Source organism: Pimephales promelas, chromosome 20 (assembly GCF_988280905.1).
Source record: "Pimephales promelas chromosome 20, fPimPro1.hap1.1, whole genome shotgun sequence".
Classification (NCBI taxonomy): Eukaryota; Metazoa; Chordata; class Actinopteri; order Cypriniformes; family Leuciscidae; genus Pimephales; species Pimephales promelas.
In genome coordinates this window covers 21,861,584-21,886,222 of record NC_142788.1, presented here as the reverse complement: position 1 = coordinate 21,886,222, position 24,639 = coordinate 21,861,584, and the positions used below count along the sequence as shown (strand labels likewise).

The 24,639-nt window shown below is 37.4% G+C and overlaps 2 protein-coding genes across 3 annotated transcripts in view; one reads left to right on the top strand and one right to left on the bottom strand.

Annotated features, from left to right (window-relative positions):
- Positions 1-21,366, bottom strand: part of c1galt1la (core 1 synthase, glycoprotein-N-acetylgalactosamine 3-beta-galactosyltransferase 1, like a) — a 31,999-nt gene extending 10,633 nt beyond the window's left edge. Inside the window, exons 1-2 of one of the 2 annotated variants that reach the window (XM_089124522.1) lie at positions 20,972-21,366; positions 19,371-19,414 (exon numbers count right to left, since the gene is read on the bottom strand). The gene's annotated coding sequence lies outside the window, so the exon portion shown is untranslated. The remainder of the gene's footprint in view (positions 1-19,370; positions 19,415-20,971) is intronic. The other variant, XM_089124520.1, reaches the window with a different exon arrangement.
- Positions 28-23,546, top strand: b4galnt1a (beta-1,4-N-acetyl-galactosaminyltransferase 1a). The gene is made up of 11 exons (XM_039652825.2): positions 28-154; positions 6,433-6,650; positions 6,940-7,110; positions 7,482-7,588; positions 8,133-8,173; positions 10,113-10,293; positions 11,522-11,614; positions 11,683-11,870; positions 11,973-12,113; positions 21,541-21,778; positions 21,867-23,546. The coding sequence occupies exons 2-11, from the start codon at positions 6,439-6,441 to the stop codon at positions 22,082-22,084; spliced, it is 1,590 nt and encodes a 529-aa protein (XP_039508759.2). The 5' UTR covers positions 28-154; positions 6,433-6,438; the 3' UTR covers positions 22,085-23,546.
- Positions 23,547-24,639: the final 1,093 nt, after the last annotated feature.

The following is a 24,639-nucleotide window of genomic DNA, read 5'->3' as shown; positions in this document are numbered from 1 at the left end:
GGAGTTGCGTTTTGTTTTTCGATTAAACGAGCAACCAGGCTAGTCAAAAGGGGATCTTCTATTCGACCAGTTCCAAATCTTCATTTACGACTCTACACATGCGTCTTTGCACTTGAAGCAATTAAATCGATTTTGGAATTAATCCCATTTTAGGGTAAGACATTATATGCTGCAAATTATATTATTCAATTTATATCAAACTATATGTCATTGAAAAAAATGAAACTTTACCTGAAGGTCCCCAAAAGAAAGCTGCCGAAATGTCTGTTTAATACACTAATTTCAAGAAATGCTTAAAACATAATTCATATAGAAAAAGTATAGCATATATTTTTTTTTCTAAGTGTAATATCTTTTAAATGTCGAATTCTTTGTTGTTGCTGCTCTCAACTGGGGGCAAACTAAAGTTTAGCCTATTTAAACGTTTTATTGGTGCCCATAAAGCTACATTAGACATTCGAATAGCAAATTAATCCCAGTAACGTTAAACAAATAGGTGCATGACTAGCCTACATTACGGAAGTTCGTATTAAGCTGCTCAGTAGGGTACATGGCCCGGTAACATGCCAATAGGCTACTATTTTAAAAATATCGATGCACTATTTTTAATTCGTGGTTCAAACGAACATAGATAATAGCCATTAATTAAGCCAAAAATAATTTATATTGGCCTTTTTTATAAATTGTAAAATGAGACAAGCAGAATATAGGCTAACACTTCCAGACTATACTGTAATAAACACATTCATTATAGCCTACACTGTTCGATAAGCTAGCCTACCTCAGGTGGTTAATGATTTGCATATGCTGGTGAACTACAGCTGTAATAAATTATTTAAAACATGGACTTTGTACTGTGTCGTAAAAAACACGTAAAAAAGTGTGGTTCACATGTAAAATATTGAGCGCTTCCAAATTACTAATCTTTCTAACCAAATAAACCTCTTGAAGTTTTCTTTCTTTCTTTCTTTCTTTCTTTCTTTCTTTCTTTCTTTCTTTCTTTCTTTCTTTCTTTCTTTCTTTCTTTCTTTCTTTCTTTCTTTCTTATAGGCTAATGCTGCTTCCTTTTTTAGGACCTTAGGCACAAAAAAGGACACATTTTTTGAATAACTTTCAAGCAGAGGCACACAGAAGTTAAAATCTAAAATTCTAAAGTCTACATTTTAGTTTCAGTGTGTGTGTGTGTGTGTGTGTGTGTGTGTGTGTGTGTGTGTGTGTGTGTGTGTGTGTGTGTGTGTGTGTTTTACAACTGCGAGGGCTCTTTTTTGCAAGACTTTGTTCATGGTTAAAAATGTATCAGTGACCACAACAGCAGTCTGTGTGCTAAGCTGTTGATTGTTACAAGTTTAGCACAAAATGATGAATACATCCTAATTTATTTTCTACATTAGACATGTTTAGACAGAGGTGTAGCAAGCTTTTGAAAAGTGTGGGGATGGATGTGTCATTTAAATTTGGGCATGTTACGTAGACCCCTGTCCCTCTAGGGGGGTTCGGGGGCATGCTCCCCCGCAAGAAAATTTGGTACATTTAAGGTTAAATGCATCAATCTGGAGCACATTGAGAGCTCAAAATTAAGAGCTTCAACTGGATTCGACCCAGGCCTGTGCACATTGAACAACAACACATTCTCACCCCAAGGCGTCACCTTTGACCATGCTTCAATATTTGACGTTTTAGGCGCCCTTTAGCGTCACTTACATGACGCGATTCTACGGCGTCATCTAACTGACGCTAAAGGAAAGCGTCAGTTAGAGGACGCGGTTAGGTTTAGGTATGGGGTGGGGGTAGGGTACACGCGATCCTAGGGCGTCATCTAACTGACGCTAAAGGGCGCCTAATAAAGGCCAATTTATACTTCTGCGTCGAGGGTACGCCGTAGTGTCCGGCGTTGGCTACGCACGTAGGCGACGCGGTTGTGAGCATTTATACTTCTGCGTTCAGGTCTTGGTTGCTCTGCAGTACTGCTCCGAAACGCTAGTTGGCGGCGGAGAGTTTTAATGTTCCACTGTGTTTAGATTCCTCGCGGCTAGGTTACTACGAGTGAAAGAGAGCTGATCATGTTGGAATTGGAGCTAATTAAGGTGAAAAAACAGTTCACTTTAGTGAAATTACTAAAACTGAAAGGCAGAAATGAGAGAAGACTTCGGAGGAGATGAAACGTGTGGAAATCATAGACAGTGGTGGAAATGCGTGAGAAGGTACGTGCGGAAATGCGTAGGAGGAAATGCGATGCTACCAAGCCAACCAATCACCGATCTTGCGGTCCGCGTCGTCGCGACGTGTAGTTACATTTTTGAGGAGGTGCGCGTCAGGCGACGGCGAAGGGTACGCGGTATGGGACGCGTCTGTGCGTATGCTACGCCGTACCTACTGCGCGCACCCTACGCAGAAGTATAAATTGGCCTTAAAGGCCAACTTATACTTCTGCGTCGAGGGTACGCCGTAGTGTACGGCGTTGGCTTCGCACGTAGGCGACGCCGTTGTGAGCATTTATACTTCTGCGTTCAGGTATTGGTTGCTCTGCAGTACTGCTCCGAAACGCTAGGAGGCGGCGGAGGGTTTTAATGTTCCACTGTGTTTTGATTCCTCGCGGCTAGGTTACTACAAGCAATAGCGACTGAAAGAGAGTGGATCATGTTGGAGTTGGAGCTTATTGGGGTGAAAAAACAGTTCATTTTAGTGAAATTACTAAAACTGAAAGGCAGAAATGAGAGAAGACGTCGGAGGAGATGGTACGTGTGGAAATGCGTGAGAAGGTACGTGCGGAAATGCGTATGAGGAAATACGACGCTACCAAGCCGACCAATCACCGATCTTGCTGTCCGCGTCGTCGCGACGTGTAGTTACATTTTTGAAGAGGTGCGCGTCAGGCAACGCGGAAGGGTACGCGGTATGGGACGCGTCTGTGCGTATGCTACGCCGTACCTACTGCGCGCACCCTACGCAGAAGTATAAATTGGCCTTAAAGCGTCAGATATTAAAGCATGGTCAAATGCTTCCCAAGGCGTCACCTAACTGACGCCTTGGGAGTGAGAATGGGCTGTGAACAACGAAAAAGCATTGACTTGTAGCTTCCCTAAAGAGGGCTCAAACATCTCTATAGTTATGATATAGAGTCTGTCATTATATTCTATACGCTATCAAAATTACAATACTTTTGTCCTAATTTCTTCACTTGTAAAAAATAAAACCTTGAGCTTTTATTTAGGAGAAAAGCAAAGAGCGCGTTTTTTTTTTTTCTCAAATCACGCAGCAGAATGCCTAACGCAAGTCTTGTACTGTTTATCCAAAAATACGAAATATAATAATGAAAACACTGGACATGTCAATAAAACATAAACATAACATCTTCCCAAACACATCAAGCTTATTTAAAAACCTCGAAAGCATAAACACTCATTCAAAGCACCTGGAAAAGGGAGATGTAAACAACCATAAGTTCCAGCCTCCTCAGCACGAGCTGACCGATACATCTAACACATCAAGAGAGGCGGGACTTAAGGCAGAACAGCCAATCATCAGCCGGACACACTCAAAGCCGGTGTCATGTTTGAGAGGAGACAGCCGCAGAGAGCGCGCGCACACACACACACACACACACACACTGAGCGCCAGAGAAACGGAGGAGCGACTGTAGGAAGGCGTTTGTGTAAAACTGCGGAAAAACGGCAGAAAAAGTGCGGGTGTTGAACACTCTCACCGAGAAAAGTGTGGGTGTTAAAACACCCACATCCCCCACGGTTGCGACGCCCCTGTGTTTAGACACCTACAAGCCAATTTGCACGTTAAGACAAGCTTTTCAAAACTGTTAAACTTAAGTTGAAAACCTTGCATAATACATAAGACTGCACATTGTTTCTATAGTATTATTTAAATGTGGTGTCACTGATGTATTTTTGTTCTGAGAAGTCGAAGACAAATTTCCACTAAGGTGGACAATAAAGTCTAATAATAATAATAATAATAATAATAATAATAATTACCGTAAAAAATGAAATGCAATCAAAACAATTAGATGCAGCTGAACACCTGCAGGTTAGTCTTTCAATTTCATTACCATACAAAAGGGAAGCTTGAATCATTTTGTACTGTAGCCTAATGTTAACATGCAACATACTGCAATGAATTCTAAACGGTAGATGGTGTTGTTATTGTTTTTATTCTTGCACATATTTGTGGGTTTGCATGGGTTTGGTTACTTGTGAACATAGACATATAGACCATTTCACAAGATGTAAACAACACTGGTCCAGAAGCACTACCTGTTTCCGTTTGTAACCGTTTTCTTTATTTCACATGTAAAGAAAACATCTTAAAGATGTTTGTTTAACTTTTTGATTAAGTTTTAAATGTTCTGTTGGTTGTATTTTATCCCAGCTTTTATCTAGTGTTAAAAAACTGAAACAGGAAGTGCTTCTGGACCAGTGTTGTTTACATCTTGTGAAATGGTCTATACACTAGACCACACCTTGGCTACGGCAGTTTCTTTGGAACGAATGCGTCAATAGAGCCGCCATCTTGAAACAGGGGAGCCCCTCAACTTTAATTCATCAGACACGGGTCTAACGGAAATAAAATCACCATAAATCATCATGAATGCGATTTTTCTTGTTTTTTTGTTTGTTCCAACGGTCAGACATATTTATCATTGATTCCAGAAAGAAAAAATGTATTTAAAAAAAAAACATTCTTCCTAGTTCAGATTTCATCCGTGAACATCATACGTTGCACAAAAGTCCGCCACCATCAATGAATTCGAAGTAAAGGCAGAGATAGCAGCATTACCTAGCTACTTCCTATGACAAGACCCCTGTTCCAAGATGGCGGCGGTTTTGACGCATGCTTAGAACCCCAAGGTGAGGTCTAGTGTACATGTCTATGACTTGTGAAGGCTAAAATGCTCTCACTTAAAAAAGAAATGTCCCCACTATATTAAATTTGGATTGTGTGATGTTTTACATTTACATTGTATTAATTTAGCTGATGCTTTTATCCAAAGCGACTTACAATTGCTATATATGTCAGAGGTCGCAGGCCTCTGGAACAACTAGGGGTTAAGTGTCTTGCTCAGGGACACATTGGTGTCTCACAGTGGATTCGAACCCGGGTCTCTCATCACCACCCCTTTAGGGGCATTTTGCCTTAAGCTGGGGACACACTTAACGACTACAGTAAGGCAGGTTATATAGTGGGGCCAAAAGTATTTAGTCAGCCAATTATTATGCAAGTTCTCCGACTTAGAATGATGAGAGACGTCTGTAATTTTCATCTTAGGTAGCCTACACTTCAAATATGAAGAAAAAAAATAAAAAAATAAAAAATCCAGGAAATCCCATTGTAGGATTTTTAAAGAATATATTTGTAAATTATGGTGGTGTTGTATAAAAACTGGCGACGTCCTGGCAAGCTCCTTGACTAGTTTATTGGGTTTCATTGCTGGAGAACGGCGTTCTTGCCCACCAGGTATGAATTGCATTTGTTAATAGATACTCAAAATTCTTACACATTGCCCCTTTTAACAGTGTTTTCATACTGATCATATTTCATACCGGTTGAATTAAAAAAAAAAAATTATGCGCGGTAACTGCCTTAAAGAAATTTAACCATGAATGAATCGTAAACAGTAACGCGTTGACAGCGCTGGTTTGAATATTAAGAATTTTGGCAAACATGTGAATTGCAAAGATTGTCAATGAAAATGAGAGCGCTCATAACATTTAAGCTTAAGAATATACTGTTTGTATATAATAGTAGGCTACTGGGAATGTTAAGTCACAAGTGTCTAATGTTTTATGGTTTAATGTATATTTTAATAGCATTTTTTTTTTACTTTTTGATCATAGATCAAAATTGAATCAAATTTGATCATAGATTAAAAAGATGTGCTCTCCTCTAAATAAGCTGCTAGTTCCATAACACTGAAGAGAAATGTAAAAATCAGAAAATTAGGTCTTTGTTTTTTGTTTTAACTGATGCTGCAGATGGTTGGTTGGTTGGGTTTATTTGTCTGCTTTGAGAATCAGAATTCTGTATACTGAATATCAGAATACAAGATGATTGCAAAACAGTGACCGGACTGGTTAATTCTTATTAGGCCGCCTAACTAAAAATTTTCATAAAAAAAAAACGTATCCTGAAGATAATATGTATGTTTTCATAATGACTCTAGCTCTAAATTTGTATGTGATAGCCAATACAATACGGTGGGGTGGTGATGGCGCAGTGGATAAGACACATGCCTTTGGTGAGAGACCTGGGTTCGAAACCACTGAGAGACACCAATGTGTCCTTGAGCAAGACACTTAACCCCTAGTTGCTCCAGAGGCGTGCAACCTCTGACATATATAGCAATTGTAAGTTGTTTCGGATAAAAGCATCATGAGTAAGTGTAAATGTTTAATGTACATCTCCTGTCTTTTTTTGCTTTAGGCAATTATGCGTTTTCCAAACAAGAAATCAGTGGTGGTTTTCCTGGTGGTCTTGCCGCTCACAGGCATGCTCATTTACCACTGGAACTCAAACACCATTACAACGATTAATATGATACAGGGAGACGACTCTTTAAACATGCTACTAGAGAAAAGGATACAAAGCATGGACCGCGGAAATGACCACATCCCTTACCATATCAAAGATGGCATGTCAAAGTAAGAGACACTCAAACTTGTCTGCCAGCTTTGCATAGCTAAAGTACAAAATCACTTCCTAATCCGGACATATTGCAGATGTATTTTGGGATTCGGTGACACTGGAAAAAGGTCTTCTGTTTTCAGGCTGGAAATTTAAAACATAATTTTAAATGAAAATCTCCACATTAACGATCATATTGGCACCTCTTCCACTTTACACTATTTTTATTTATTTTTTGCACATGGAATGAATGGCATAAATTTAAGCCCATCATTTTATGTATATATTTTTTTTACTTTTTACCAGGTTACTTGCTGTTAATGGGTGTGTTTGTGAAGGGGACAAACCAGGCATTCCATTCGCTCATCTCCTGTACCGTCAAGTATCAGCTTCACAGCTACATGCATCCGTCCAAGATTCAGACCAGCAAAAAGCAAAGCAATACAGAAATAAAGAGTTTCGCAGTTTCTATAAGAGGTGGTCCATCATTTCACTATTTCAGCATGCAAAAAAATGCCGTTGCTCATTTTGAATACAGTTTTTGTAAAAAGATACAATTGTTTTGTTTTTCTTCATCTCTTTACCCACTAAAGGGAGAGTTCACTCAAATATGAAAATTCTGTCATGCTTTACTCACCCTTGTGCAATCTGAAACCAGTATGACTCTTCTGTTGAACACAAAATAAGTTATTTGAAGAATGTTAGGGTCCAAACTTCATTGTAAAGATAAAAAAAGTCCACTTTATTTCGAATAACATGAATATATAATGACAGAATTTTCATCTTGTGTGAATTATTCCCTTCAAGTAGGACCTTAACTGTTAAATTGATGGTGTTTCTCTATTCAGGACGCATACAGCTGCAGATTCACTTATCTTATCTGAAGCAAACAGCCCTCTTCAGTATCCTACACAGGGTGTGGAAGTCAGACCAACAAGGACCATTCTAATTCCTGGTAAAACACAATGTTTTTATAATATAATAGACAGAAGATAAACAGAATTTTACGGCTTGTCATAAGCTTCACCACGTGGTTACCATGTAGAATTTTTTTTTAATGTGTCATTTCCAATCAGATATGTGGACTTAGTCATATTTGTGTTACCATTTCAAAAATCAGATGTGGGTGGGTAATTTCTAAATGACACGAGGTCCCCAGATAATACTAATCCAGTGCGAATAGTTCTTTAGTATCTGTCTTGAGGTAAATTACCTGAGAATGCAATTTCCATTCTACAGGAAAAAAAGATTTTATTATATATATATATATATATATATATATATATATATATATATATATATATTACACTTTAATAATATATATATTACACTTTAATATGCATGTTTGTCTTGTACACATAGCTATTTTAACACCTGCCTGGTTTATGATTACATTTTTTATTTTTTGCATATAAGCTATGTGTGTGTGTGTGTGTGTGTGTGTGTGTGTTAAAGCACGAGACTACAAATTAAGTCTGTTAATGTTCTGTTCTGTACAGGTTTGAGTCTGAACCAAATAAATAAAGTGGACCATTATTCGGTAAGACAATCATTCTGTTTGCTTCATAAATGGCAATTCCTTACATATACTGTATTTTTGCTGAACTATTAATTTAATGCATAGTCGCTAGGGGTGTAAGCTGCCGCTAGGAGTGTAAGCTTCCCCCAATAGATCCCATCAATTGGTAAATGGGCTACAGAAACACACTTGTTGCAATGTGTCCTTGCTTGCTCCAGCTGGGGTGATTCTTCGCATTAAATTGGATCCTAGTGCTCAACATATGCCGCTAAAATCAGGATGTGTAGTGTAAAAAAAAAAGTTTATTCTTGGTTTCTACAGAAGTGAACTACAACCAAGTATAACAAGGTCATTACATCAAGGTGCAGTTTTTGCAAACCTATATAAGTGTCAGTCAGATTCACGTTTTAAACCATCCAGCTGTACTAATGACGTGTCGCTTAATTCTACGCGAACTGGAAGTTTCCACCAACATCACTCAGTATTGTGACATATTTCCAATAAAAAAGGATAATTGAAAAGGAAATCTCCCTCTCTCATCGCTAGCTTACAGTCAACACTCAAAAGAAACTGGAACTGGACAGGCAATATACAACCACAAGCAAGCAGCTGATAGATTTTGATTTTCACTTCTTCATTTCAGATGGCATGCCATTCATGGCAATAAGCACGTTTACTGCTTAAGCATTTCGGGTATTGACAGCATGCTTGTTGCTATGGCTGATTCGGGAATTGGCAACATGCTTGTTTAGGTCATCCAGGTAAGGGCAACATACTAGTTGCTTAAGGCTTTCCGGTATTGTTGGTAACATGCGCAAGTTTTCCAGATATTGCCTTCGCTCACTCCGCTAACTGCAAAAGCATTCAGAATTGCGCCGTCAGTTGGGTTCGGGGGATATTGGCATGTTTTGTTTTGTTTTGTTAGGGCCAAACCCTACAGCTGTCTGTTAACTCTTCTCTGACTGTGCAGAGGATAACAAACTTGTACTGGTCTTAAAGGTCCTTTTGCATAGAGTGGCACTCACCAACCCTTGGTTGTCTGGAGCACGGTCAGATCTTTGAGCTTGAAGTTTCAATCTTCAGGTGAGGAGCTCTTTTCGGGTCACGGCACCAAAACTGTAGGAAATTCACAAGCGAAGACCAGGAGACTTGGTTGTATTTTCAGCAGGAGTCTTTATTAAGAACACAAGCTGTCGGTAGCTGCATTCTAAGGCTGTGTACATTTGTAGTTTATATACATTTCAAGGGATTTACATAGAACTGGAGACACTCTGAACAAAGCATTTAAATGACGTAGAGTCACCTCGTTACTGGAATTTCCCCAGCCCTGATCTCATCAGCATAACAGTGTCATTCAAACGCATAGATGCTAATCCATTCAGCCTGGAAGTATTGCCTATATCTTCACATTATCATCGCTTAACTTGGTATAATGAGGTTCAGGAGGTGCATAACGACAAAATGTTTGTCAGAGACCGGAGTTGCTTGACTTAATCTTCTTAGAATCTCATCATTTATACTTCAAAACGTAAAACGCAATGTTCAGAACTTTGTCAGTTTATATACTATTGTATTGGAACTTAGATATAACATTTTATAAATTTGTAATCCAACAATAATTATTTGAGAATGGATTAATGACTTGCATTTTGGTCTGTTTCTCACATAAACCTATCATGTGACTTAAAAAAATGGCTTGGACTACTTTTTATGAATTTTGTTAGCCCATGGTCAATTACTCTTGTATATAAGATATTCTTGATTCATGTTCCAGCATACACGTTGAAATGAGGGCAAATTTACACAATTATCATTTTTGGACATTAACTATCCCATAAATGGAGATTTTATTTAAAGAAAGCTGCAAGACTGAGGGGGTAAATTTGTTCTATGATGAAAAGTTCTATGATGAGAGTCAAAAGTTATCATGACCCTATTATTCATTCAATATCATTTGCAGGTAGATCTGAATGCTACAATGGGAACGTTCAATACAGCAGCGCTGGTTGATGGAGTGCAAGTCAAAGGGGAAGGAGAGATGCATATTAGTTTTATGAGCAGATCTCTGGCCTCACTAAACAGACAGCTTGAGTTTGTTACCTACACAAACACACTGTTCCATCCCAACACAGCAGATGTAGGTGAGACTCCAGAACACATTCTTTAAATCTAATATGGTTATGTTATTTAATTCAGCAATAATAAAAAAAAATGTAACATCCACAATTGGGTATAATGAATTTAGATGTTTGTTATGCAAACAATAACACAATGTATTATCTCATTGGTTTGACAAAAAAAAATAAAAAATTGCTCTCAGAAACATGTTCTCTGCTCCATCTACAATTACAACAAACCCCAGCACTGAGCAAACAGCTCCATGATTGCCATTATGACTGTACAGCACTGCGTAGAGAAGAAAATGGTCAAGGCAAATATCCATTATCTGGCCAGCATATGTTTCCTGCCGTCTTGAATAACCAGTTCCTTTGATTATCTTGTAATGACACAAAGGACTGATAAGGATTTATACAATAGAATAAAATACAAATAAATAATCCAAATCTACAAATCTAGACAAATCTATAAATAAGGCAAGATCAGGACGTGATGCATTTCAATGCAAAAGAAATGCAAGAAACTGTCAACGTTTGAGATTAGACGTGAAATGAACAATGGCTGAAAACAGAAACTGTATCTAATGGTGTTTTCTCTGACTCATGTTTGAGCATCATTTAAAAAAAACACACACACAATTTACTGTACTGATGATACTTGGTAAGAAAGAGATTTGAGAGTGAAAAATCACTTACATTTGGGTTTGTTTCTTTTACAAACCTATCATGTGAATTCGGAATCACAAAACTTTTGGGCTACTTTTTATGGAACTTGTTATCCCATGGTCACGAAACTGTTGAATGGAGAGAGCTGTATAAATATTTGTGAATATGTATTCTTAAATCATTTTTTGTGTTCAACACAATAAAATTACCGCAAACAGTTTTGAAACGAGGGTAAATATTGACATAATTGCCTGTGGTAATGTTAATGACAGAGGGTAAACCCATCTACAGGGATTTAGAAGAAAATTGTATTGGATTAAAAAAAAATCATCATAAGGCAAGATTATCAAAAAGATAGGCTACATTTTAACAGAAAGACTCAGAAATGCAGAAAACTGCAAAACTTTGGAAATTACACATGTATATCATGTTGTATATGCCTAATGTTATAAACTGTTTGATTTTGAACAACATTTACTGACAATACATGTCATTTAGAATTGATTTATGCTGTAAGTTAACACAGGTTTAGCTCTGTTCATCAGTATTTTTAAATATATAACACTTTTCCTCTTGTCTGTGACAGTACAATTTAAAGCAGGTAATTTCCTGGCCACCTTCACAATTAAGATCAGACATCCACCAATGCCTAAATTCTATAATCCTGGACCCAGAAAAGGTAAAACCTATTTATATTATATGAAGTCTTTTCAACTTAATCATGTTTTGATATTTTCCTTCCCACAGAATACAATGTAAGCACTCTGGTCACTATTGCCACAAAAACATTTCTACGTTACGATAAACTTCAGGATTTGATCGACAGCATTCGACAGTTCTACCCTACTATAACTATAGTGATAGCTGATGACACCAAGGATCCTAAACCTGTAACTGGTCCCTACATTGAACATTATATCATGCCCTTTGGCAAGGTATGGATGTTATTGCATGTTAACTCAGCATGGGCTTTTTGAGCTGCAATGTTTCCTTTTGCTGGATGAATAGATTGTTTGTCTGTCTGCTCCTCATTACAGGGCTGGTTTGCTGGGCGTAATCTGGCAGTCTCTCAGGTAACAACCAAATATGTGCTTTGGGTGGATGATGACTTCATTTTCACCTCAAGCACCAAACTGGAAAAGATGGTGGATATTTTGGAGAGAACCACTTTAGACCTGGTGAGATAGCAATTTTTGTTGCATGTTACATGTTTGTAAGGAGAAGCAGACAGTGATGAATAACAAAATAATGGCAACCCAACTGTCACATAGTTAGTTGCAGTTTCTCCATCCAAAGGTATAAAGCCACAACTTTTTGATTTAGAAACGGGGATGTATAGGAAACTGCTTTACATAATCTGACACATTTTGCATGAACATATGCACATGCTAAAAGAACACATACATAATATGCACATGCATATTACTCATAACACAAAGCTTCTGTATTGCTTGACTAGTTTTGGCAAACAAATGAGATTCAAAGACAACATAAACAGATTTTTTTTAAGATGCAAAGAAGCAAGCAGGAGGCATCCTGCACCTGGGGTTTGGTTCACCTGCCTCAACAAACAAAATCATTCTAAAGTTAAAGGGTGTTGGATGTAGTACGTTGAGAAACATTGCTGCTGTGTTCACACAACACAACACAAACACCGCCCTTAACAAATACACAAGTGTGTTTGGCTTATTGAGGGATTGTAAACTAGAAAACGCATGCTTGAACGCAAACCCTAATAGGTACTGACTGTAACCTGGCCGATACGTTAAATATATATTTAATTCAAATAGCACCGACTACGCCAACTCAGGAGTTTCTCCCAAGGAAGTAAAGAAAGGAACTCAGGTTCGGTGATGCAGTGAAAAGACAAAGTCGCTTGGTACAATGAACAAATTAGTAATTTTATTTGTTTAAGAAATCCATTCTGCTGGCATCTTTTAAACGTGATGTAAACACGGACACGTTTATTTGAACAATAAAATTAGCATCATGTTAAAAACAAAAGACGTTCCTCCAAACACACTTGATCCAAACACAGAATCACATTAAACCACACAAACAAAGAAATATACCATTCCCACAAAATAAGACAAAGAAAATAAGTTAACAAAGTCAGTTTCTCCCTATAGAGAAACAATCTTGTTATTTAAGGGGTGGTGATGGCGCAGTGAAGACACATGCCTTTGGTGTGAGAGTCCCGGGTTCAAATCCACTGCGAGACACCAACCCGATCTCACAGGAATTCGTACGAATTTTACGAGGTGGCTAATTTGTAACAATTCTTACGACCTCACTCGTACGATTTTTGCAAATCGTATATATTTTACGAATTGGCCAATTCGTATGAATTCGTACGAATGACCTAGCCCTGACCCCGCCCCTAAACCTAACCATCACGTTGGTTTAGACAATTCGTACGAGTGAGGTCGTATGAATTAGTACAAATTAGCCACTTTTTAATCACTTGTACGAATTCGTCGTTAGATAGTGTAGGAGACACCAATGTGTCCCTGAGCAAGACACTTAACCCCTAGTTGCTCCATAGCAATATATAGCAATTGTAAGTCGCATTGGATAAAAGCGTCAGCTAAATGAATAAATGTAAATTAAGGAGAGGGGAACTCAGTCAAGATGAATATGAAAATAGATTTAATGATGAAATGGAAAAGGCTTTCTTTTTTTTTTAAACCACAAGTGCAATGCCTTCTAGCGTTATAGGCTACTATAACAACATTTTAGTTAAAGACAGTCTGTTACACGCATTCTTTAATGCGCTATTTGTTCTTTCCACTGCTCTATGTAAATGTTGGAATGCCAATCAATTGCAAATGCGTTTGGCAATTGTGGAGTCACTTTTGAAGCAAAAGGAGTGCCATTATCGTTTTGAGTCACACTTGATGTGCCAAATCTAGGAATTGTTTTCTGTGCTAATATATTGCCTCCGGCCAATTTGAGAATCAATCAGTTATTACTAGCATAAGTTTTAGATTCCCTACAGGAAGCATGTGGGAAAAATCCATTTGTAGATGTTGAAATGGTGCTTCCAGGTGTGGTAACGTGTTGTGTTTAACTGGATGGTTTGTTTTTGTGCAGGTTAAACACGCATCTAGAATCAAACTGACTGTTTCCCTCACTCATGGTACACAGTACAGTTCACTGATGGTCTCACACACTTTATGCTTACTCGCATGTGATAGAGTCCGTGATTGCAAAGTTAGGTTATATGGTTTTGTTGGGGTACTCTACAATGCCCTTTTGCTGTCATGTCCGCTAATCGATTTCCTTCCCGCATCTTTAGTAGCTCTGTCACATGCCCTGTTACTTTTATGACAGCTACAGTAAGTGTTCGCACTCAGATTAGAATGTGATATGGGCTTACCATCAGCTGTTCGGAAATTTCTCTGTTTTCATGTGGCAGCAAAATCATGCAAAACACTATGGGCATATTTGGAATTGGTGTACAACGTAACCCGTTTGGCTTCATTTAATTTACATGCTCTAGTTATGCAATTCAGCTGTCTGACTTGTGGAATTATCAGGAAGTGAAAGTAGAGGTTTCATTCTGCTCAGTTGTGAGTCACTGCGACTGCGGCTATGGTTCATTCAAGAGAGTGAACATTTGTCTCTTTCCTCTCGACTCTTAAAGAAAACATTTCAATGCCCATTTTGTGCATCAAATCTCGTCCAAGCAAATTTAATGGACGGTTCAATATTATTGTGAAACGATGTGTCAGGCACAAATCCAGCTTTTATATGGCTCTAACAGGATTTGTTACTGGACATGAGATGGGGACCCCAGCCATTGAGTGGTTTTAGCAGACACTGGTCCACAGTAATAATAATTTCTCAGTTTATTTTTACCAGGTACATTTTGATTTTGCTTTGAAATTACGTCTGAATTCGTACATGGCTTGGTCTTGATCGGAGTGGATTTCGAAAATTCACCATGTGTGCATAATTCATTGACTCTTCATTCATGTAAATTGTTAGTAAAATGGATTAAATGGGCTTGCGTGTTTTTCATCTTGTCTAAAAGTATGTTTAAAAAAAAATGGTTTGACTGCCATTCAAAGGCAACTTGTCTATTTGGTATTGGCAGCATGGGAGATGTCTCGTCTAGACATAACGCCTTTTTTTAAGCAGCATGTTTAGGTTGTCGATAAAATCACTGACATAGCTCTGATCTTCCCATTTACATGTATTTTGGTAATCAGCAGTCTCCCAATTTGTAATTTTGCATGTAACGAGTTTGATGGTGCAGAGTTTGTACAAATGTATGTGGCAATGAAGAACAAATCAAATTTATGGTCTCGATGTAGACTAAATATTTCTTGGTTTAAAAGGGCTTTATGCACTTTTTTTTGTATAAATATATTGGTGTATATATATATATATATATATATATATATATATATATATATATATATATATATATATATATATATATTGGTATAATCAATACAAATTAATGCGTTTTAAACATTTGGAGGATTAAAGGGAACCCATAATCATCTTCCTTTTACAGGAGGAACTTTTACTGCTTTTACTAGTAATAACCCTTTGGTTATTTATCAGAACAAATAATGTTTTGGTAATCACATTAAATTTAACATTTAAATATGATCATATTTGAGTTCTACACTGAGACAAAGCTGAGATTCACATCTTTCTCACCCAGATAAAGCTGTGAAATGCAGATGAAAGGAGTTTTTAAACTGAACGTGAAACAAATGCTTGCCTTCGTCTAATTCACACCTGCAAGATGTCAATGACCTAGATGGGTTTTTTTTCACATGCATGCATCTCGCGCGTGCGGCTCCTGTACCGGATACGCACCGCAACACTCACCGCATACGCACTGACGCCCGTTTCACACATACTCCGTGTGCAGTGCGTATGCGGTGAGTGTTGCGGTGCGTATCCGGTACAGGAGCCGCACGCGCTAAAGTGCTTTCACGTATGCTGCGTTTGCATTGCGTGAGCTGTACCACAAACACTCGCTATTTTTATTTCAAAATCATAAGTTATGCAGCAATAGCGTGACCAGCAGTGACCAACAGTCCTATCAGTCCTGTTTTCACGTCCTTCCTGGCCGTTTTTTATAAAGTGATGTCCTGGTTTTCAAAAAAAAAAAAAAAAAAAAAAAAAAAACGCTGGAAAAGATCAGCTTTATAGCAAAATATAGGAGATGAGCAGAAAAGGAGGATGAGGAGGAAAAACAGGATAAAGAGGAAGGAAACTAGTTCGTTTTTGTACGTTTGTGAGAGATATTTTTGTTCAATTTCAAGGTATTTCTTTTAGTTAATTAATATTGATATATTTATTTTTCTAATACAGAAGAGACATTATTTTTTAATCATTATTTCATTCATTATTTTTTAAACCAACCTGTCATAATAAAACATGTTGAGTATCCTCTGAGAAGCCTATCTGATTTTGTGTCTTAATACAACAATTTTCTATCCACAGAGGGGGCATAGCCTATTTTAATTGTATTGAAATTAATACGGCATCTTTGAGTAAACTTCGAGTATCATTTGTTTTCTGGGCCATGTGTCCTGGTTTTTGGTAATCAAAATATGTTCACCATATGCAGTAACTTTTTTAAAAATAAAAGTTTTGCCATGGCTTTGCGATTCTCTTTTACAAACTTGAATGGACGCATGCTCGTTTAAACCAACACACACACAGTCTCATGAAGATGCGTATCTATACCACGAGTGTCATTTCTCGTGGCATTTATACGCCAAAAGTGTTTTTTTCGTGTATATGGTATACGCACTAAAAAACCCTGGGTTAGGTTTAGGGGGGAGGGGGGTGGGGAGTTCGTGCGTATTATACGCAAAAAAAGTGCGTATCATATGTAGGCTACGCGAAAATCGCGTGCCAAATACACGCAAAAACTGTTTTTGGCGTACAAATGCCACGAGAAATGACATTCGTGCCATAGATACGAACTTTCATGAGATCGGGCTGCGATTTTATTGAATTAAATGCATTTATGGTGAAACTACTACATTTCGAGGTCAATCTGAGTTCATTTTGACGACGAACCGTGCGCTGTCACTTTATTTCTGCGGCGACGGACTGCATCCGCGTGCAGTGTGAAAGCTCTAACCTGTTAACATGGGTACGGAAAAAAATACGGACCGCATACGCACTGTGTGAAACGGGCGTGTTGCGGTGCGGTGCAAACGGAGTAGCGCCAAAGCGCCATATAGGACGCTTTTGCAAAAGCGTAAATATCCAACGCACATGGCACCCTTTAACGTGAAATGAGACGCAGATATATTTGGGCAGAAGGTGCCCCCTAGTGGTCTAACCCTTACCCTACACCTTACCTAAACTTAACCATAACCGAAGCGTCTCATTAGACGTTAAAGGGTGCCATGTGCGTTGGATATTTACGCTTTTGCAAAAGCGTCCTATATGGCGCTTTGGGATGAGAACGCGTTGGAGCAGCCTATGTGTGAAACGGGTTTGTGACTTTAACCATGTGAAGCACAAGATACAAGAATAAATACTACACAAACCATCATCAAGTGGATTTTGATTCAGTAATGGGCAGATTGCAGATTATTTGTTGTGTATTATAATAAACTGAATGCTACATTTGCTTAGCATTTCTCTTGTAAGCATTTCTTACTTTATTATCATAAGAACACACCGAGCCGCATGAAAAACACATAGCCTACAGAACATATATCGTCGTAATCATTATATATTTGGCTTAATGTTATTTCTCAGTTGTTATGTGAGGAATTTCAGAACAATGAAATTAACACAACGTTGTCATTCGGTGGGGCAGAAGTTACGATCACATAATTCAGTGGAAAAATGAATAGACATGATAATCTGTATAAAGTTCATATTAAAAAATCTGTTTTTCAGACCCCAATGATAACAAGAACTCACATTCTCTTGTGGAATACTTTTCTTCGGTGTTCATACAGGGTTTCAAAACCGTGCCACCACATTTACACATGAGCAACAGCAGTGGTTTGAGTAAACTCAAATCTAATTGGATGGCTCATTTCATTGTGGGGCGAATGAAAAAAAAAAAGAAAAAAAAAAATCGAGACACTGGTAAAAAAACAAAACAAATATTTCTTTGTCAGATTATGCGATTTTTGACTTCTTGTCCTGTCGTGGACAAGAAACTTGTCAGACTTACAGTTACTTCCTGACCAGTCATCGTTTGCCATCTTTAACAACGTGTGTGATGTCACAGAGAAGGCAGACCTAGCGACTGACTTCACAAGAGCGTAAACAAACAATGGTTGTACTAGCCTCATGCTAATTCCAGTATTCACCGGGTTGCAATGACAGTGACCTCTAGTCAACTTTATCTAATCACTAATAAAGGCACAACAGACTATCACTATCAGAATGCTAAGCACTTAAAATGACATTCCATAAAGATTCCCATAATGGAAACGTTCGAAAACCCGATGTAGAGATTTACAGCCGAAGACACACCTCTTTCACAAGCACTTAACTAATCCTCAAACTTAAACCAAGGCACTTCGTCTACTGTATGTCTTTTTTGCTGCTTTGTGTTTCAGTGGGGGGGCTGCAATACTGAGGCCTGTTGGAGGACACTTGTGGTGGCAGTTTCTCTTGCTATTAAAAAAGCTTCCTGCTCTCTGCCCCTAGGAGGAATGAGCGAGGCGTTCTGCCCCCTACTGCTTGATTGTTTTCGTGTTTTGTGTGGTTGCCGGCGTTTTGTGTTTAATTCTGGTTTAGTTTGGTAAATAAATTAGTTATCTTTTGATTAAGTTTTGCGTCCCGCTTCTTTGCCACAACCTCTGAGCCGGGCTGTGACAAATGAGGGCTCGTTTTGCTACATATTAAGGCGTAAAGTTGCGGGACGGTAGGCCTATTTGTGAATGAAGTGTCGCTGGTGTGATGTCACACGCTAGCATTTGACCGCGTGGCACGGTAATGGTAGAAGAGAACATTGATTTTGACTTGTGTGCGGGAAATCTGGGTAAATAGGTTATTTTATATTGTTATTGTTATTAAAGGGGTGCATCTCTGGGAGGTTTAGTGGTGTAACCCTTTTGGGTTTCGTCTGGTTGGGTGGTGTAGTGTTGCGGTGAAAGTGGACAGAGCAGTTGTCTAGGGCAGTGATTCTCAACCCCCGGTCCGTGAACCCGTTAGTACCGGGCCTTGAAATATTCCCAGAATTTTTTTTCCCCATAATAATATGTCTTTTTAAGATGCTTTTTAACGTGTCATGTTATTTAATTCAAAACACAAACAATAAATGAATACAAATAAATAAATTGTTCATAGAAGAAAAATATAGTTATTCTCTTCAATAAATTAAAGTGCAAATCTATCAAATATTTAACACTATCAATCAGCCCAAAAGCTGTCTCTACAGCTCTGCTTGAGAAACGATTTTAAAAAACAAAATCAGAGGAACTTACCTTTTGAGCAATAATGGTGAGGTAACGTTTCATTTCAGGTAATTCTAGAAAGAGGTTATATAAAGAAAAAGAAAAAAAACAATTACAATCACTAAATCAAAATAGCACCCAGCAACTCAATGCCCTAACGTTAACGTTTATTCAAAAGACATTTCAAGCTACAACCCTCCAAAAATTGATAAGGCTCTGGAGAGGAAACCAATTTCCTTTCACCAATTTCTACCAAATTCCCCAGGTATTTTTTTTTTCTGGAGCCAATTGCCTTCTTGAGCCGTTGGCAGAGAAGCATCATTTATTCTCATGAACGACGTTATGTTCTAGGGCTAGGCCATTACTTTTGTTAACCCTCTACGAATTCCAGAAAGAAACAAATAAATACATGTTAATTCTAATTTGAATCTTGGGTTAGTAATTAATCAAACATTTTGTATAATTCAGCAGTTATACCATCACACCCTGGGCTCTTGTTGTTTTTGAGATTTTTCAGATCATAGAAGCTCCCAATTTGTCCCATAATCTCCCTGAGAGTCTGCTTTAATCCAAATGTTTTCAATCAGTTCTTTAACTCTTTGTTTGACCTGCTTATGTTCAAGGAGGGAACTATTAAGTTTCCAAAATGAAGCTTTTGAGCCAGAGGACTGATCTGAGGACAGAGCTATTGAGAGGTAGATCGCTTTATGATCGGTCAATGGAGTGTTACTGATATTGGCTGAAATGCCGTCCCTCGTTAAAGATCTGAAAAACTAACCAGTAGTCAATTCTGGATTGTCTAGAGCAGTCATTATTGGACCAGGTATACTGTTTGTCGTTTGGAAACTGTTCCCTCCAAACTTCATCCAGGTCAAATTTATCCATGAGACACTTTAACACAAAGTTAGGAGACTCTTCCTGATAAAAGCTTCCTGTTCTCTTCCGTCTGGAGGAAGAGGTGAGGCGTTCCCCCTCCTGCGTGATTGTTCCCTTTTCGTGTTTTGTGTGGTTGCCGGCATTTTTGTTTAATTCTGGTTCTCCCTGTGACAAATTGCCTCCCACCTTTCAACTTCATTTAACACACATTGCATTTACATACTATATTATTTCCTTTAAACCAACGAGCCCCATCATCAGCAAACAATGATTTCCCCATACTTGTGTGTATGGACTTACACGGCCCTTATTACTTTCATCATCAGTTACAAGGTTACACCACTAGAAATTGCTAGACTAGCAATTTAATTATACATTCTTTTATGCTCTTCTTTTCTAGCTTTAATAATCCCTATAGGTCTGATTCATTATGGGTGTAACTTCCATTAAGCTGTAAACAATCAGTGAAAGGCTCGCTCTATGAACGCAATACGTTAAAAAATGTCATTAATCGACTCACCCTTCAAAAATCTAACATTAAAATAAAACGTAAAAGTTTAAAAGAATCAACAGGTATTTTCAACAGACCAAAAATAGCCCCATATGCGCGAGTCTTTGGTTAAATATCACTGTAATAGGCAAATATCTGTATTGTATTAATAAGCCTTAATCAAAAATGTTCATTAACTTCAGCATTACGTGACTATATCAAAGTGATTTTGACAGATAAATTGCATCAACCTGTGAAAACAAACCTGGAAAGGAACATGAGGATTTGAGGAGATTCTTCGTGCATTCCAGTGAATTATTAGCCTAATGGAACATCGTAAATTAAATTCGAGAGAACAGACCACGAACGTGACGTATAGGGTGTCCTTTTTCATACTTTTACAGCGGGTTGCAAATGAAAAAATTAAAATCATCAAGAGTAAGCAGCGACTTGCCATAGATATTCTAACATGTCTGAAAATAAATCATGAAGGAAAATTGACAGCTCACCCATATTCATCCTATTAAACTGACGGATTAGCTTTATTTGTAGGGCAACCTTATCATTTGAAATGATTAGTTTTAGCCACAGACAGTAAAATAAGTTTTTTTAGCCTTTTTGAACGGAAGTTCCCCAAACCGGAAGTGCTAACGTTACCCATTCAAAACGCAGTAAGGCCGTCAGGTATAAGGTGGATAGCCTTTTAATGCAATGTATATTTATTTATTTATTTATTTAAATTGTGTTGGGAATACTGTTATGCAATTATAATGTAAGTACTTTTCAATAACCTGACTGACAAACTTCTTCCTGGGTTTGTGTTTGTTATGTGAGGTGGGGGGAGCAGTCAAAGAAGTGACGGGGTACACTGCCACCTATCGACACATCATCTCCACAGACGCAGGTGATGAAGAGGGAGATTGCTTACACATAAGGACAGGATTCCACCACGCCATCGAGGGATTCTCCAATTGTGTTGTTGCAGATGCCGTCATTAATTTTTTCATGGCTCGCACAGAAAAGATACGAGAAGTAGGCTTTGACCCTCGTCTGGCTCGAGTTGGCCATTTAGGTAAGAGGTCTAATGCGAAGTAGACCATGCATGCATGTGGCACTGGCAATATTTTAGTATTACCCTGACGGTTTTGTTCTTTCTTCAGCATTTTATATTGATGGGCTTGGCTCCCTTCATGTGGGCTCCTGTGATGATGTTATTATCAGTCATGCATCGAAGATCAAGGCGATGTTGCCATGGGGACAGTCGGAGATTGACAAAGCCTATTCCAAGTTCCGTTATCCTTCCACTGAAGAGACCTCTATGAATGAATATGATCTTTATTATCTCAAGAATCATTTTAAATGTGTCACTAGCGACTAAATGTTCTGTGAACACATTCCTGGCAGTCACCCTTTGATAAAAGAACAAAATGAATGGCCTCCTTCATTGTTTTCTCTTGACAATAAATGGCACAACACATTTTACATAATGTATTTATTGCCACTCACATTTGTGAATGGCTATGCTCTCTTTAATTCTTAAACTCGTTTTGCAATTATCAACATTTGTGAGATCTGTTAGGAAATCTGTTATAATTCTGTCTTATTTCGCAAAATAGAGCTCTGTGACATTGCATTATGCTGAATATTAAATGTGTTTGTGTCTATCAATGGGGGGTTTGTGGGAACTTTAATAGGTATAGAGTAAAAATTGTTTTTATTTTTATGGGGAAATTTAAAAATTCGAGCCTTGGAGTAAGATTGCCCTTCAGAAGTGGCATGTTTTATGTGTTTTTTAATTTATAATTATTGAATAATAGCACCATGCATTGCAATGAGTAAGATGTACAGTTAGATATCTTGGCTGTTCATTAACCCTCTAGTCTAAGGCACAGTGTTACCCTAGGCAACAGAAGTTTTTCTTAAGCCTCATGTTCACCAGTCACTATCAAGCACCATTTGAAAGTGTTCACATTGGTCACACCGTCACAGGAGCACATGGCGTGAGAAGGTGCAAGATTATTTGCTTTAGTAATCTTATTTTAAAAATGACTTGAACTGTACATAAAAATGTGTGTGACTGTATGAAGGTATAGAGAAGCCTTTAGGAAGTTTTTATTTTATTTTGCATGGTCAAAAATTCAGTTTTTATTTTTGTTGCCTTGGCAACGTTGTGCCATACAGGGTAGGACTACTTCTCAAAGAATGTCTTTTTTGACAATGTGTTAAGATGTTAACACATCATGTATTAATGTACAATATATTTGTATTTTTGAAAAAGATTTGTGATTTTGTATTGCTCTCTGAACATTGTCAAAAAGATTATCAATAATGTTCCCAAATGACACAAGAAATTGTGGAATCATTTTTATCATGTAGGCTACCATCAAAATGTGTGCAGTAGATGATTAAAAACTTGTTTATTAAATGGCAAAATAGTGTTGCTATTATACATTTACTTTTTAGATGAATCTCTTTTAGGCCTATTGGGATTTTCCCTGGTCTGTCATAGGTTATTCAATTTTTGCAAAGGCTAATTTACCTAAGTAGTGGGCCTTTTGAATAATTTAACATTTTGTTTGACAACTTAATTCGTTTGTAGTAGCCTAATGTTTCTATTTATTTTACGTGTGGTGTCGGGTTTTCCTAAACAAAACCGTACATTTATAATATAGTAGGCCAACAAATGTTTTTAGTGAATCATGATTTGTTCGTGAAAACATTTTTGCGTTGTCTATGCACATTTTAGTGAATGAGATCCATTGTTCTTAAGGTGGAAAACTTCCCCAATTAGCTGTATTTTTAAACAATTTGTGCCAAAAAAATAAAATAAATAAAGAATATTTGTTTCGGGTTTTTTTTTTTTTTTTTTTTTTGTGTGTGTGTGTATTTCGAAGTGGTAATTTCCTTTTCAAGCCACAAGATGGCGGCAATAATCAGGACTTCCGTTAATTTAAAAGGAAACGATAGAGCTTGCATATAGTTTATCTACCCGTTTTTGGTATTTCTCTTGTAGGTTTATTATTTTTAATAGATTTTTTTTTACCAACACAGAAAAGCTGAACATTTTCACCAATATGGGCCAGGGAACAAAAGCCCTTTTGTGACAACCTCTGTAGAGCCACATCTATAGGCTAATTGAAAATACATTGTTGAGTAGCCTATTTTATTCAGTATGTCTGATCATTAAAATGTACTGTCACAATATCCCTCACATTTTTAAAGCCTTGGTTTTGTCCCTGAAATTCTTCATAAAGCAAAGAAAAAAACAACAGCGAATCACATTATCATTAAATATAATTATTATTTGAAGTCTTTTGTATAACACCAACATAATGTGGCTGAAAGATGCCAACAGTGGCAACTGGGCAGTCTTGTGCAACAGTAATGTGGGCTGCTTTCCATCCAGCCAATTAGTGTAGCATTTCTTGAGCTTTAAAGAGAAAACTGGTGATCTCCTGAGAGTGGTCTTGAAATATGCCAGGAAAAATGCAGACATCAAACAATAAACAGAAATTATTTGAGAATTTAAGAGTCTGCGTATGAACTGTATTTTTTATGAGGTCAAGGTAACAGGTTATAATTAGGCTAGTCAGTAGTAGTTCACTGGCAATATTTAACTTTAAATTGATAACTTTTACAACAGTCATTATTAAATTTAAAGAGCACATACAATATGGCCAAACTTTGATCCAAACCTGGTTTAAGAGAGAATTCTGTAGAACTGAGTAAAACAGGGTATATTAAAATGAATTTGAATCTATTTTTTTTTAGTTGTTAATATTTATTATAAAACTTTTTTTTAAATTCATATAAAGTTTCCCCTTTAAAATAATCTTGAAAAGAAACAAATTTGTCCAATATAGGAAAACAATTTTATGCAAAAATTAAAGACAATTATTTCTTGGTTTGGTCTCTTGTTAATCTTTAAACATG